Below are 17,365 nucleotides of genomic sequence, written 5' to 3'. Positions count from 1 at the left end.
GAACATAAAAGACATTTTGAGAAATGTCTTTGTTATTTGTCAATGGGCACTAAAAGAGTTTGGTTACAAAATGTTCTACTAAATATCATCTTTTTGGTTGCACAGAAGAAAGTCATACAGAAGGGAAGTAAATGACAGAATTTTCATTTACAGGTAAACGGTCCTTTAAACCACAGATTAGAGGAGCTGAGATGGATGTTAATCTAGATGTGTGTAGCTGCACTTACAGCAGTGCCAATCTTCTCCAGTGTTTCCTCATTGATGGGGTAGCGTAGCTTCATCTTGCGGTACAGTGGATGTTTCTCATAGTAACTGATTAAATCTACTAAACTGTCAAACTCAGAGGTGCCCAAAACCACAGTCTGTCCCTCCTGCTGCACACGGCAGTGCTTTATCTTGCCCTCCGCCCTAAGAGAGCAAACAAGAAAAAAAAAAAAAAAAAAAAAAAGAGAATGAGGAAAAACTACAGAAACAACGACACGAAAAACATGAAAGCAGGAGTCTGGATTTTACCGGAAGGAAATGGCGAAAGAGTTGTATTCTGTCCTCTTCCTAACGAGGAAAGCCCCGTCACGTGGGACTCTCATCAACATGTTTTCAGCCTGACTGCGGGACAGACACGCGTGGTACCACCTGCACGGAAAACACATGCTGAAATTAGAAAACACAAGGAAGACAGGAAACAGCACACAAACCCCTGCTACACATCCACTGCCGTTATTCCCTGCAAGATGTGCGCTGCTGTTCACACGTTTGAAGGCAGTAAGACCTTTTGGTTACACTTTATTTTAAGGGTGTCCTTGTTACAGTGTAATTATACACTTAAGTACAGAGTAATAATAAAAAACAACATGCACTTACTATAGAATAAGGGTTTGGTTTAGGGTTAGTTACATGTAGTTTATATAATTTATAGTTATTACTATAGTAACTACATGTAAAACGTAACAAGGACACTAAAATAAAGTGTTTCCGAAAGAAATTAAGGAGGCATTAAAATGATCATAAGTGACTGTAAAGACATTTTAATAAATGCTGTCCTGATAAAAATGTATCACAGGAGCAAATGTGTTACAAAAAGAATTCTAACAAGAAAGAAAGAAAGAAAGAAAGAAAGAAAGAAAGAAAGAAAGAAAGAAAGAAAGAAAGAAAGAAAGAAAGAAAGAAAGAAAGAAAGAAAGAAAGAAAGGTGCGGGTTTGGAACGACATTAAATGATGACATCTTTCATTTGAAGTGAACTGTCTTTTAAAGGTGCAGTAAGCAATTTCTGAGAAACACTGTTTATGTTTAAAATCAAGCCAAACAAACACACCCCTCCCTTCATTGCTCCGCCCCCAAAATGCACGAACACGCAATGCAAGAGTGGATGCGTCTTTACCAAAGCTGATGCGCAGCAAAATAATGCTTGGTTAAAAACAAAGCGAAGATCACGAACAAACAACAAGGAAGAACAAAAAATGCTCCAGCTCCAGACAAACAATGACACTCAAAACTGTCCTGTTACTATAGCTAACATTACAACAACAGCAATCTTCGTTCTGTGAAACAGAGCAAAACCAATGTTACTCACATATGAAGCAGAAACAACGTGACGCAGCATCCATTTTCAAGCCTTCCCGCTCTCTAACGTCTCTCCAGCGCTGAAAATCTTTTCTAATATTAACGCGGGTCCTAAAGCTCTGGCCTGATCAATAACCCTTCTTTTTCCAGTGATATTCCTCTGAGATTTTCTCTTTTGTAATGTCTCTCAGCCATCTCTCTTTCTACAGTCTTTCTTCAAATTTCCCTCTTGCTCACTCCCACTCCCCCATAATGAGTGGACACGCCCCTACCGCTGATTGGCTCACTCACTCCTCCCCCTTTATGACTGGATACGACCCCTACTGCTGATTGGCTCACTCTATCCTCCCCCTTCATGAGTGGACACACCCCCTACAGCTGACTTGCCCACTCCCTCTCCTCCCCCTTCATGAGTGGATACGCCCCCTACTGCTGATTGCCTCATTCACTCCTCCCTCTTCATGAGTGGATACGCCCCCTACTGCTGATTAGCTCATTTTCTCTCCTCCCACATCATGAGTGGACACACCCCCTACTGCTGATTGGCTACAAGTGTGCTGTGCTGCTCGGTCTGATCCACTTTCTCATGGCTTACTGCACCTTTAAGAGCTTTCATACATCAACTGCTTCAGTTGTGAGCTGGGTGCGAGACTCACTCTTTGCTCTCGTGAGCGTTGGTTTGTGGCACTGGCTCAGTCAGCTTCATCTCAAACTCGTTGCAGCGCAGAGGCACCTGCTGGTAATGTGTGATGAGTGCAAACAGAGTGTCAAACACCAGGTTATCCGTCAGGTAGAACTTCGGGCTGCCGGCTTCCTGCCGAGAGTGAATCCTGCAGTGCTGAACGCGACCGGACCTCCTGAGGAGAGGGGGGGAAAAATACATTTTTATTTTACAGCCATTTTAGGTTTCCAAGTAAACAATCGGTCAACTGCTACTCTGTGACTATGATGAGGCAACGTTATTGTTGTTGTTACCAGAAGGACAGCGTGTAGTCGCCCACAAACGTCTCGCTCTCCCGCACCAGAAAGGAGCCGTCGGGCGCTCCAGTCTCCAGGCAGTACTCCGACAGCAGACGCTCTGCGATCTGACGCCCGTCACGTCCCGCACCCAGCTTACCGTGAAACCACTTCTCCGTTACATGTTGGTCCATGCCGTTACAGGTCTAAAGAACACACGTAAGAGTCTGGATGTTCAATCATACTAATGAGTTCACAGTGCTACCACTGGCTAAATTACCAATGGTTTTCTTTTACCATTATAAAGTGACTTAGTGGTGGGCGATATACCGTCACATGACGTTGCCGTGCTGCTTTGTCGCGACAGCTTGCATGCGTTTTTAAGCATATCAGTTTAAAATCAAGTGATTTTAGACCACTGAAGCACAATAAGCGGTGAAAGAGAACACATAAAGCCGCTGCTCAGAGTGTGCGAGTACTGAACTGAGTTCTTTTTGAAGCATAATTGGGCTTGAACGATTAAATACACATACTAGTGTCAAAATGTCCGTCTTTGAAAGTATCCTCGTAAAAAGTCCTTTATGTCTTAGTAGAGAAAGGAAAAGCATGCGTTATCAGTATATTGGATCTGTGCATTAGCTCTTAATGTGACAGCAGCCTAATACACCTGCTGCCATCTGTGTCATTAAAGGGTTAGTTCACCCGAAATGAAAATTCTGTCATTAATTACTCACCCTCACGTAGTTCCAAATCCATAAGACTTTCATTCATCTTTGGAACACAAATTAAGATCTTTTTGATGAAAACAGAGATTACAGAAAGCTCTCAGATTCCCATCCCCCCCCCCAAAAAAAATCTTCATTTGTGTTCCGAAGATGAACGAAAGTCTTACGCGTTTGGAACGACATGAAGGTGTGCAATTAATGACAGAATTTTCATGTCCATTTCATTTGTGTCTTTGTTCTATTCCTGTACACTTGTAATTCCTTTCTTTGTTCTTATTTTTTTTATTTTTTTTATTTTAGCATAAATTTAGCATACTTTTTTTTTGTGATACTGAAATTGGTGATGAGAATTATGAAACTTCAAATTGTATCAAATTTTGATATCATAAAAACCTTATTTAAAGCAAAAATAACTATATCGTGATATATATCATTATCGTAAAATAAAATGACTCATATCGTGATATAAGATTATGGTCATATCGCCCACTCCTGTGAATTGTGTGAAAGTGAGCATGTTATTCTGTATCAAAAGTAACCACTAGTTTAATGAACTAATAGGAAACAAACTATTCATCAGCATTGGAGGAAGTTACTTTAAAGTATTCTGAGCATATACCTTGACAAAAAAAAAAAAAAAAAAAAAAAAAAAAAAGAATCGAAAGCAGCACAGGAACTTCTGGGGAAAGTGTTTTATAAAAAGTCCCAGGCAGAAACCTGGGGATTTTTTGGACTAGTACTATTAGCTCCGTTTAACATTTTCAATGATGGCTCAAAGCATTATAAAGTTGTGTTTCAAATGTACAATATAGCAAAAAACGGTCACTTGAGGGAAAAAAGGAGGTCACTTTATATTAAGTGTCTTTAACTACTATGTACTTACATTTAAAAAAAAAAAAATAACTGTTAGATACAATGTACTTATTGTGTTTATGTTGTCTGTAAAACACTTGTGCTGCTGTTGAGGTAGAGATACGGGTAAGGTTAGGACAAGTTTAGTGGTATGGGTAGGTTAAGGGTCAACAGTGTAATTATAGTTGTAATTACAGAAATTAATTACAGCTTTAATTACATGAAGTTATTTTGTGAATATAAGTACAATGTACACAATAAGTAGTGCATTGTATCAAATGATTTATGTTATTATATAAATTATACACTTAAAGATTAGTTCACTTTCAAATTAATTTCCTGATAATTTACTCACCCCCATGTCATCCAAGACGTTCATGTCTTTCTTTCTTCAGTTGAAAAGAAATTAAGGTTTTTGATGAAAACTTCAATGGAGCCCAAACGGTTGAAGGTCAAAATTAGTTTCATTGCAAAGCGTTCTACACGATCCCAGGCGAGAAATAAGGGTCTTATCTAGAGAAACCATCACTCATTTTCTAAAAAAAATAAAATTTTATACATTTTAACAATAAATGCTCATCTTGAACTAGCTCTCTTCTTCTTCTCTATTAGAATTCCGGCAGTGTAGACACTGCTAAGTGTATTACTGCCCTCCACAGGTCAAAGTTTGAACTAAATTGTCATATACAATATGCTAGTGCAAGTATATAACAATTAGTTCAAACTTTGACCTGTGAAGGGCAGTAATACTCTTAGCAGTGTCTACACTGTCGGAATTCTAATAGAGAAGAAGAAGAAGAGAGCTAGTTCAAGATGAGCATTTATGGTTAAAACATATATAATTTTTAATTTCTTTTAGAAAATGAGTGATGGTTTCTCTAGATAAGACTCTTATTCCTCGTCTGGTATCGTTTAAAGCCCTTTGAAGCTGCAGTAAAACTGTAATTTTGACCTTCAACCGTCTGGAAGCCATTGAAGTCCACTATAAGGAGAATAATCCTGGAATGTTTTCATCAAAAACCTTCATTTCTTTTTGACTGAAGAGAGAAGGACATGGACATCTTGGATGACACGGGGGTGAGTAAATTTCAGGAAATTTTAATTTGAAAGTGAACTAATCCTTTAATATTAAGTGGGAATGCTGTTAGAAAGAAAGCCATTTCCATAGAGCTCCATTTTTTCCATAATGCTGTTTAAAGTGTAGACAAAGTATGATATTTTCAGTGATAAACCTACTCTTACAATAACTGTTCTGTTAATAACCCTCTGCCGATCCGACTGTCCGTGAGCGGGACACAAACATGCGGCAATCCGATGCTGTATATTTCATGAAAGCCCCGGAGCTTTCAAAAGTGACGTGTTTTTGCGTCATCTGGAGGACATTTGCTGACAAATAAATGTGAATTTCTTGGCCCAGGTAACTCGGTCCTAACCCTAACCCAGACCCTCATTGTTCATTTACATATACTAAAGATATTGTGGGTTGAAAATTACACTTTAAGACATTTATTATCCACAAGAACCCCATTTTGAAAGCAGCTGAACAACTGTTACACTACTGCAAATTGCAGTTTAGCAGTGATGCTACTCACTCACCTCTCTATGCTCCTCCTCATCCTCGTTCCCTTGATTACTTGAAGTCTCCTCAGAATAATAGATCTTATTGCTGGTCAGAACAAAGAAGTGAGGGTACCACTCCTGTGAAGACAACAAAAGTGTACATTCATCACGAGTCTGCCAGCAGATTCAACTCTCCAGTAAGAGTAGATGAAGAGGATCTCACATGGTTGATGGGATCTTCTAGGTACAGGATGCCATTTTTGATGGAGTTGCTGATGTCGTTCTCCGAGTAGGGCGTTGAAGACGAGACCTCCTCATACGCACTTCCCTCAGCTAATTTCTTGTGCTGAACAGATCAAATCAACAATAAAAGGTACCTTGTTGAGAAACTGGCTACAGTTGCCAAAAATCCCATTTCCTGCCATGTAACCAATGGGCTCTCACCTTGATAAGGATCTTCCTCTTGAGCTGATTGGGTGAGGGGAGGCCGTCGGCTGAGATGTCCACCGCTTTGGTCAGGAGCATCTCTCCAAACACTTTCTTAAAGAAGGTGGCCATGTTTCTCTGCTGGACAATACTGCAGTGGTCCTCGATGGAGAGGATAATGGGATAGCTGCACGCAAACACACATAATCAGATTAATTGCATAACGCACATTCTTGAGAAGATCACCATATCAAAACATCACACAAACGCAGACGTCATGTGGGTTCACCAGGGACACTCACTCAGACGTGACGAAGGCATGTTCTTTGATGGTGTTCAGCACATCGCTGAACTTGATCTTGGTGGTGAGGGTGTGACCGTGGTAGATGACAGGCATCCCATCAGGACCGTCCCAGCAGTCCACTGCAAAAAAAAAAAAAAAAAAAAAAAAAAAAAAAAAAAAAAACAAACACACGTTACAACCACCTGCCAAAAAAACAACACACTCACATGCCACAAATCATAAAACAGATGTTGCTACATTAGTCAAGTCACCTTATTTATATAGCGATTTATACAATTGTTTCAAAGCAGCTTTACAGTGATAAACAGGAAAATAATGATTCAATGATGCAAACAGAGTTTAATTCTTCTGTAAAGCAGCTCTAAAAGACAGTAGTAAACAATCATAATTCTAATAACTAAATAAATTGTTCTAGTTTATAAAAATATTCACTTCCTAAAAAAAAAAAAAATAGACAAAAATAAAATGCACATAATTTAACTGTTTCTTTATTTTTTTTATTGTACATGTTTGTAAAATTTAGAAAAAAATAAAAAGAAGGAACAGGAATAAAAAAGGAAATAAAAAGAAACCAATAAAAAACTAACAAACAAATTAAAAGAAAAAAAAATATATATATATATATATATATATATATATATATATATATATTTTTTTTTTTTTTTTTTTTTTTTTTTTTTTTTTTTTTTATCCCAGAGTTCAGGACGCTAAAACTGCAAGGATAGTTATTTATTTTATTATGCCACGGATCATGAAACACCAGATCTTGCCATGTAAGTCTAGTCCTACAGTTCTAGTTCTAAAAGAAAGAAAGAAAGAAAGAAAGAAAGCCTAATTTATGAAAACTAATTTCAGCTCCTAAAATAAATAAATAAATAAATAAATAAATAAATAAATAAAGAAAATAAAAATAAATCAAATTATAATTTAATTGTTATACATTTCTGTGCTTTTTTTTTTAATTGTTATTGTGCAGGCCTGGTAAATAAAAAAAATAAAAAAATGAATTAAAAATAAAAATAAAACACTGAAAACCAATCAACCATAATAAACATTAAAAAAATTAAAAAATAAATAAAAATAAAATAAAAACAATCTGAGAAAAAAAAAAAAAAAAATAATAATAATAATAATAATAATTTAAGATGTTTTTCTTTTCCTTTTTTATCCCAGAACCTAGGACACTAACACTGCAGGATATGCATTTATATTATTATTATTACTACTGGGAGAGGAAGAAAAAAAAAGAAGAAGAAAAAAAAAAAAGTATTATTGCAATACTACTATTCAATGCAGTGCCATGCAGTATTCAGTGTAATACCAGCAAAACTATTACCAGCATGTTAATTTCTAGGTTTTTAATATTTTAGAATCCATTTGTATATGAGCCATTCATCATTACTAATGATTAGCTGAGTGTTGTGTTGCGACTTACACTCAATGCATCTGCAGCCCATCCGCAGACAGCGGGCGTACGCCTCCAGAGACGACTCACTGGAAAACTGGTCTCCCGTCAGATAGCTAAAAATACCAACACACACGTCAGGCCTGTCTGCATTACTCCATACAACACATCAGTACTGGCACACACACCTCACACGCCACCATCAATAACCCTTTCACCTTTATTACAGCTTATAATCAATGCAGACGGAAGCCACGCAAACATTCTGCACAAACACGTCCAAGAATTCTTTCCATTCTGTCTGTCTTTTTGTTCCCTTCGAGCTACCTAATAGCTTTATAATCAAGTTATTCCGGTTAAACAAAAATCTCTCTTAACTGTTTTGAAGTCATGAGAGACACAAAAAGCAAAAAGGTTTGATACCAAACACATACCATACATAAAACACCCTAGTAACACTTTACCCATCTGAAACATCTCATGCCAGACATGTCTTTTTATTCAAGTTTTACAGGTTACTGACATATACACAATTCACTTTCTCAGATGACTTCTCTTTGTTGAAGTTAACAGTACACATACACTGTTAACTAGACTACTGGATACAGATTTAAAAATTGAGATATTAAGTAACAATTACAAGAAATAGTCACAATTACCTTTTTTACTCTGAGGTGAAAACGGATTTCTATATTAACTATGAAATTAACTTAAAGCGTTATCTGATTTGCTTATTATAAAATCTTTCTCAAAGATATTAAAATAAGTGATAAGCAGAAAATAAGCATAACTCCAGTGAAAATCTTATATCCAACAATAATGTATTTTTAATAGGACAACATCATACTGACTGTAATATATAGGCTAAGCATGAATTATCTCTGATTGTGAAAAAGAGTGAAATTCTTCAATGCAGAGCGGCACAAAGGTACTTATGCGCATACTGGGCACGTGATGATGCACTTTAAAAGCAAAATGAAAGAGTTTAGAGTACAAAGAGAAGAGATAATTGTGTGTGCGCAACACCTAATGCATTGCATCTATTCAACATTTTACTGAGCCTTGTTCATCAGGGTTTTAAATTCTGGTTACTGTGCGTGTGAGTAATGAGTTTCATTCAGTCCTCTACTCCAGTGCTCTCATCTAACAGACGCCCAACAACGAGGATCACACCATTCAGTCACCAATAAACTCCAGAAAAATAGTCCTTTTACACAAAAGCACAGACATTTATGTTCAGATAATGCATAATGGGAACATTGTAACATCTTAGAGAAGGTTGTACTGTGTTCAATAAAAGCTAAATAATTAACTAACCCTTTCCCCATATAACATTTTGGCTCTTTGAGGGTGATCAAATTTGTATTGTAAACAACCACCTAAAACTAACTAGCAAACAAACAAACACTAAAACTAATTAACTACTTTAACCAACCTACCAACTAAGCAACCATCTAACCAACTATCCATTTCCCCATCTGAACATTTTGGCTATTTTGAGGGTGATAAAATGTAATTTTTCTTTTTCTTTTTCTTTCTTTCTTTCTTTCTTTCTTTCTTTCTTTCTTTCTTTCTTTCTTTCTTTCTTTCTTTCTTTCTCTCTCTCTCTCTCTCTCTCTCTCTCTCTCTCTCTCTCTCTCTCTCTCTCTCTCTCTCTCTCTCTCTCCCCCCCATCTATCTATTTATCTCTCTATCTCTATCTCTCTCTATCTAACCAACCATCCCCCATCATCTAGCACAGGATGTGCAATCCGGTTACTAGGAGCAAGGTCTCAACACCCCTGGTCAAACTTTTTTTCTTTGAGGAGGACTGATTTTATACACTTACTTTATACTTTTACTTTACACTTACTTACTTTACTTAACTTATTTTGGTTCTTTGAGGGAGAATAAAGCCACTCAACTAACTAATCAACCAACCAACCAACCCTTTCACCAGAATTTTGTTTCAAATTAACTAAACCAACCAAATATTTCCCAATCACCTAACATTTTGGTTCTTTGAAGGAAAATCAAACTACCCAACTAAATAATTAACCAACCAACCCTTTCCCCATAATTTTGTTTCTAACTAACTAACTAACTAACTAACTAACTAACTAAATAACTAACTAACTAACTAACTAACTAACTAACTAACTAACTAACTAACTGACTAACCAACCAACTATTTCCCCACAATCTAACATTTTGGTTCTTTGAGGGAGAACTAAACAACCCAACTAACTAATCAATCAACCCTTTCACCATAATTTTGTTTCTAACTGACTGACTAACTGACTGACTAACTGACTGACTAACTGACTGACTGACTGACTGACTGACTGACTGACTGACTGACTGACTGACTGACTGACTGACTGACTGACTGACTGACTGACTGACTGACTGACCAACTAACCAACCAACCAACCAACCAACCAACCAACCAACTATTTCCCCATCATCTAACATTTTGGTTCTTTGAGGGAGAACTAAACTACCCAACTAACTAATCAATCAACCCTTTCACAATAATTATGTTTCTAACTAACTAACTAACTAACTAACTAACTAACTAACTAACTAACTAACTAACTAACTAACTAACTAACTAACTAACTAACTAACTAACTAACTAACTAACTAACTAACTAACTAACTAACCGTCCCCCATCATCTAGCACAGGATGTGCAATCCTGCTACTAGGAGCAGGTCTCAACACCCCTGGTCAAACTTTTTTTCTTTGAGGAGGACTGATTTTATACACTTACTTTATACTTTTACTTTACACTTACTTACTTTACTTAACTTATTTTGGTTCTTTGAGGGAGAATAAAGCTACTCAACTAACTAATCAACCAACCAACCCTTTCACCAGAATTTTGTTTCAAATTAACTAAACCAACAAAATATTTCACAATCACCTAACATTTTGGTTCTTTGAAGGAAAATCAAACTACCCAACTAAATAATTAACCAACCAACCCTTTCCCCATAATTTTGTTTCTAACTAACTAACTAACTAACTAACTGACTAACTAACTGACTAACTAACTAACTGACTAACTAACTGACTAACTAACTATTTCCCCATCGTCTAACATTTTGATTCTTTGAGAGAGAATTAAACTACCCAACTAACTAATCAAATCAACCCTTTCACCATAATTTTGTTTCTAACTAACTAAACCAACCAAATCTTTCCCCATCATCTAACATTTTGGTTCCTTGAAGGAGAATCAAACTACCCAACTAAATTATTAACCAACCAACCCTTTCCCCATAATTTTGTTTCTAACTAACTAACTAACTGACTAACTAACTGACTAACTGACTAACTAACTATTTCCCCATCATCTAACATTTTGATTCTTTAAGAGAGAATTAAACTACCCAACTAACTAATCAATCAACCCTTTCACCATAATTTTGTTTCTAACTAACTAAACCAACCTTCCCCATCACAGGGTGTGCAATAGAGGGCCACAGGACACTGGCCCTCCAGGAGCATTTGTTTAATTGAGGGGGGTTCATTTTATGCACCAACTAACCAACCAACCAACCAACGGATGAACTACTAAAAAAAATGGATGGACATTAGACCACATATTACTATCTAGAAACCCCATATTACTATCCTTTGTCAAATTATCTGGACTAGTTACTAGATGCCTTATAGAGAGAGAGAGAGATTTAATAAACATACAGCCTCTTAAAATCACTAGTGTCAGATTAATCATCTATATAATTGCATATTGAAAATTTGCAAGACAAGCAGTGTCAGTGCATCAGTGAGCAGCTTACAGGGAACATAGATCACGCCTCTACTCACGTGTTGTGGGACGAGGAGATCCAGTAGTGGGACAAGGGGTTGTTCATATCCTCTGGCCGCACCTGATCGAGCTGCGAATCCCAGATAGTGTTCTCTTTAGAGAACAGATACGTGAGGAACTGAGAACCACAAAACATGTTTATGTTAAAAACAGCATGCTGAAACTGAAGACAATAAGCATGAGTTAGCACTCAGCAAAAATATGACATGGACGTCCATGTGTTTTGGTCTTTTTAATCAGTAAAAAGGAATTGTTTCCCCTATTTTTTTCCCCCAATTCATTTTATTTTTTCTAAATAAATAGTAAGCAAAAAATGTTAATTTTGTAATCACCTTTATGATTTGTGTGAAAATAGATACTTCAATTACTACTACAATTATTTACTAAAAATAAACGAGGAATGCGTATCAAACACATGTAAACAGTTTGCTAAGGGACTCTCAAGATTAACTACATTCAATGAATGTTTCAATATGATCACATTATAATACAAAATAATTCAAAGTTTAAGCAAGATGACATCTTTTTTATATCTCATTTAGATAGCTCTTGCAAATAATAGATCAGGATATTCACAAGAAACTAATTAAGGATAGAAGAGGCAGGTTAATATATCAAACAAAAAGATCTGAAGTCACACGATACTGCAGTGAAGCAGGAAGTGGTGATGTGGGTAATGCGTGGTGCTTGCAATGCCACAGTTATAGGTTTGATTCCCTGGGAACCCACATACTGAGTAAAAGTACACCCAGAATGCACTGTCACTTTGCATAAACTTGTTTGCCATATACTTAAATGCTAATGTAAAAGTCACCTCGTCTTGATGAAAGTATGGCTGCTCGATCTCTCGTAGAGGATCCTTCAGGTAGTGGAACATGAACTCCTGCACCTTGTTGTTATCTGCAGCCCAAAGCTCCTGAGGACACACACACACACACATACATATTATATATATATATATATATATATATATATATATATATATATATATATATATATATATATATATATATATATATATATATATATATACACACACACACACACACACACACACACACACACACACACACACACATACATACATACATACATACATACATACATACACACAGTATATATACACAGTATATATTTATATGGAGCAGTTATTACCAAACATTTACAGTACAGATTATCTACTGTACAAATGCATCCAATTAATATGTAAATACAGTGACCACTTGTTTTGGTTTGAGCAATAAGGTGAAAAATGCCTATCTAACCTTCTGATGTTCAATTAGGAAGTTCTGGAAGTCCTCCAGTGAGATCTTCTGTTCAGGTCTCTCAATAAACCTGTCAGAAACACACAGATCAGTGTTACAGCTTCATGTCTGAAACCCAAGAGATGTTCTGGGATGTCTGATAACAATTTAAATACATTACATAAACTAGGGATGTGACACTGAGGAAATTTTCCCACCGGTCATGTCCCACCGACATGAAACAATTTTTTTTTATTACTAAAACGACATTGGGGGCGACGCTGTGATGGGCAAGAGATGTAATCGGTGTGTGGCTGAACACTGTGTAACACCGATAACACAGACTACTGCAGCAAGCCCAATATAAATAATATATAATAAATGGACCATTTACTAATAGATCTTTATGTGCACAATTCAACTAACTAACCAATCCTTTCCCCATCTTACATACGGACTCTTTGAGGGTGATTAAATTTATACGCTACCAACCAAGCAACCAACTAACCAACCCTTTCCCCATCTTACATTTTGACTATTTAGAGGGTGATAAAATTTATACTCTAACCAAACAACCAAACCTTTCCCCATTATCTAACATTTTAGTTCTTTGATGGATAATTGTTTTATACACTAACCATCCAACCCAACCTTCCTCCTCCATCTAACACAGGGTGTGTAATCCTGCTACTAGAGGCTCACAGGACGTTGAGAGGGATTGATTTTATAAGCTTACTAACCAACTAAACAGCCAACCATCAAAACCTTTCCCCATCATCTAACATTTTGGTTCTTTGAGGGAAAACCAATTTAAACACTACCTAACTGACTAATCAACCAACCAACAAACCACATTGTTGAAATTGTCTGATAACAACGTAAAGGTGCCCTAGAACGTTCTTTCACAAGATGTAATATAAGTATAAGGTGTCCCCTGAGTGTGTCTGTGAAGTTTCAGCTCAAAATACCCCATAGATTTTTTTAATTTTTTTTAACTGCCTATTTTGGGGCATCATTAACTATGCACCGATTCAGTGTGCGGCCCCTTTAAATCTCGCGCTCCCTTTACAACATGCTAACAAAACATTTAGAAAGACAATTTACAAATATCATGATATCATGGATCATGTCAGTTATTATTGCTCCATCTGCCATTTTTCTCTGTTGTCCTTGCTTGCTAACCTAGTCTGATGATTCAGCTGTGCACAGATCCAGACGTTAATACTGGCTGCCCTTGTGTAATGCCTTGAACATGGGCTGGCATATGCAAATATTGGGGTCATACATATTAATGATCCTGACTGTTACGTAACAGTCGGTGTTATGTTGAGATTCGCCTGTTCTTCGGAGGTCTTTTAAACAAATGAGATTTACATAAGGAGGAAGCAATGGAGTTTGAAACTCACTGTATGTCTTTTCCTTGTACTGAACTCTTGTTATTCAACTATGCCGAAGGTAAATTCAATTTTTGATTCTAGGGCACCTTTAAATATATTATATAAACTTTAATAAGGACCATTTTGTAAGGAAAATTTTGTAAAACTAAAATCATTTTCCACTAAAATATAAAAGTTGTGTACAAAAAATAATGTCATAAAAAATAACAACAAACATCCACACAAGTGATTCAGCTATTACTTCATAATAGCCTAACATTTAAATAGTTCAATCAAATCCCAATAAATACATTCTGCCCTATATTATTTAATACTGAATATTTACTTGTAATTAAATCTTATCATGGAAGTTAAATGTGTTGTAAATGATCATTTATGTAATTCATAAATTCTTTAGCTTGAAAAAGAGAAAAATGAGTGAATACCTTTGCAGCAGTGAAATCTCCATCTATAAAGAAACAGAAAAAAAAAAAATTATGCGAGTAATATAATACCCAATCTTGTAACTGTAGCATTTCAGCTTCCACTACAGTAAAACACCCCAGTTAACATCTGCAGCTCTAAACCCCGTCCATACACAGGCCCATCAGACGCTAATCAACTGATGATGAGATATCAAACATCCACACAAGTGATTCAGTCTACAAAGACGAACACACATACATAGCACTGATGACCCCTGCACTCAAAGGGGTGTGTGTGTGTGTGTGTGTGTGTGTGTGTGTGTGTGTGTGTGTGTGTGTGTGTGTGTGTGTGTGTCCTAATGGCTTTTAGCCGATGGATCTTGCGGCTTTTTAAAAGGGCGAGTATTGACATGAAGGCCATTTGAGAAGCGGGGCAAACTGATGGGGTCGGGGACAACTGATGAGGTTTAAGTGGCTCTGAGGAGGGGGTTCACCTCTCACCCTGCTCCACCAACATATAAATAACACACACAAATAAATGTGTAACTCACTGATTTCTGTGCGTCAAACATCAGGCTGCGGTACAACTGCGCGAAATGACTATATGACACATCTCCATTCCTCAGCTCACCATCCTAACCAAGACACCACATTAAAAAATACAATTAATATTAATAATAATAATAATGAAACAAAAATTAATGTGCTATATTTGTCCTGTAATTACAAATGTATTAATAGAGAGCAAACCATTACACAATATCCAGTGATGTTACTGCAGTTAACAGTGTAACAATCAAACCACAGTATAACAAGTAAACAAACATACAATAGAAGTCACCTAAACGAATTAATTCTACACTAATATGAGAAAAAGAATTTAGTGTATGCAGAAGTGAGTGTGTTACCGGAAGTTTCTCTCGTAAGAACTTCATATTGGGAACCCTGTAGTTGACTTGACACAGCATACTCTTCAGATCCTTACAGGAAATCCTGCCAAAGAACGCAGAAAGTTTGGGAATGTGGTTATGAAACAGCTTCACGTGGTGATGTCAGCGTCAGATTTATGAGGACGCTCAGTATCGTTCATTTCAGCAACGTTTTCATTAATCCGTTTTATAGCTCTTTTCAGAATTTAATAAATAAAAACATTCTTCAAAAAAACAAACCTAAAGTTATTACATGTATAATGTACATACAGTCATCTGTTTTAATGTATACATGTACCCGTGTATGCTTGTAGTATGTACAAATACACTACTGTTCAAAATTGTTTGGTCAGTAAGATTCTTTTTGAAGAAATAAATAAGTTTAAAAAAAAATTAATACTTTTATTCAGCAAAGACGCATTAAACCGATCAAAAGTGATATTTATAATTTATTTACATTTATAATTTTAAGATTTCTATTTCAGATACTGAAAGCAGCACAAGTGTTATCATTGATAATCATAGCAATAGTGATTTCAAATTGTAATAATATTTCATAACATTACTGTTTTTGATTTTGTTTTTTGTATTTTTGTCAAATAAATGCAGCCTTGGTGAGCAGAAGAGACTTAAAAAAAAAAAACTTAAATAAATAAATAATCCAAACATTTGACCGGTAGTGTATAAAAAGACATCGTTAGTATGTATATGTGAAGAGGCAGGTTTCCATTGTGAGTGGAACAGATTATTAATTTCTGCTGTGTACGTCACTTATTTGATTTAGTCACATACGTTGACAAACTGAAAATGTCATGTTTCTCATCTACACACGACCACCATTTCATCTGAATACAACACCTCAAACAGAGCTCATGTGTCTTTCACCCGCACTCTGTGTATTTACCTACACACACGTTGTGAGCTTTGTTTCCTGTTGCAGGATGTGCAGTCTCTGAGCTCTATTTACCCAACAGGAGTGTGTGAGTGTGTGTGTTTGGGCTGATAAGGCCCGGTACCTCTGAGTCAGCCATTTTTCCCCTTAAGGCATACATCATAACACAGATATATCGAAAGGAAGATGAGATTAAAAGAATCGCTATGGCAGGAAAACGTCTCAAATGCACATTATCTATCCATCTACGTATGTGTCCCTCAACATGATCGTACACTACACCAGTTTCTCTACAGAGAACCGTAGCGCTCGATTACTCAAATGACATTGACACGTAACATACCTGTCTTCTCTGTTGCGGTCCACTGCATAAAACTGTTTTCTCAGCCACCTGAGTTCAAGAAAAGAAAAAGGGAAAAAGAATATATAATATACAACACTTTAAGGTTTCTTTTTTGTTTATTTGTTTGTTTTTTGCTATTTTAATATTTGCGATTATTCATAGTTTTCAGTCACGTGACTGTCACCGAGACCTGGAGGGCAAAACATCCATAGAACTGTAGCACAGGCCTGTCGATTTTCAATTTCAAAGGAAGAAAAACAAAAATGTGTGAACAAAATTTAAGTTTTGGGAACTTGTGATCCATATACAGTGTCTGCTGCACGACTTTATAAACCGCTTAACGTATATATATATAAAAAAAAAAAACACACAACACAAACTGCCTGAAAGGTGCTAAAGAGGATGTTTTGTTTTATACATTTTTGCAATATTACTTGAAACTGTCTTTACTAACTGATAAAAGACCATTTATTAGGTGCACTGAAAGGAATAATATTAGTATACATCATCTGTGCACGAGGTAGGGCCTTAAAAACATCAGCCAATCGTT

General features: G+C 36.2%; 1 protein-coding gene across 6 annotated transcripts in view; it reads right to left on the bottom strand.

Moving 5' to 3' along the window:
- plcg1 (phospholipase C, gamma 1) overlaps window positions 1-17,365 on the bottom strand; it is a 65,914-nt gene that overhangs the window by 29,817 nt on the left and 18,732 nt on the right. For all 6 annotated transcript variants that reach the window (XM_048178358.1, XM_048178353.1, XM_048178355.1 and 3 more), the window contains exons 5-20: window positions 16,816-16,863; window positions 15,560-15,644; window positions 15,203-15,286; window positions 14,673-14,695; window positions 12,872-12,941; window positions 12,421-12,522; window positions 11,606-11,724; window positions 7,821-7,906; window positions 6,384-6,504; window positions 6,100-6,268; window positions 5,879-6,001; window positions 5,692-5,793; window positions 2,537-2,724; window positions 2,218-2,418; window positions 514-633; window positions 228-408 (exon numbers count right to left, since the gene is read on the bottom strand). In XM_048178358.1, the coding sequence (XP_048034315.1) occupies window positions 228-408; window positions 514-633; window positions 2,218-2,418; window positions 2,537-2,724; window positions 5,692-5,793; window positions 5,879-6,001; window positions 6,100-6,268; window positions 6,384-6,504; window positions 7,821-7,906; window positions 11,606-11,724; window positions 12,421-12,522; window positions 12,872-12,941; window positions 14,673-14,695; window positions 15,203-15,286; window positions 15,560-15,644; window positions 16,816-16,863 (1,822 nt within the window). The remainder of the gene's footprint in view (window positions 1-227; window positions 409-513; window positions 634-2,217; window positions 2,419-2,536; window positions 2,725-5,691; window positions 5,794-5,878; window positions 6,002-6,099; window positions 6,269-6,383; window positions 6,505-7,820; window positions 7,907-11,605; window positions 11,725-12,420; window positions 12,523-12,871; window positions 12,942-14,672; window positions 14,696-15,202; window positions 15,287-15,559; window positions 15,645-16,815; window positions 16,864-17,365) is intronic.

Source organism: Megalobrama amblycephala, linkage group LG24, assembly GCF_018812025.1.
Source record: "Megalobrama amblycephala isolate DHTTF-2021 linkage group LG24, ASM1881202v1, whole genome shotgun sequence".
Classification (NCBI taxonomy): Eukaryota; Metazoa; Chordata; class Actinopteri; order Cypriniformes; family Xenocyprididae; genus Megalobrama; species Megalobrama amblycephala.
Note: the sequence above shows the minus strand (reverse complement) of the source record. Positions and strands in the feature narration are given on the sequence as shown.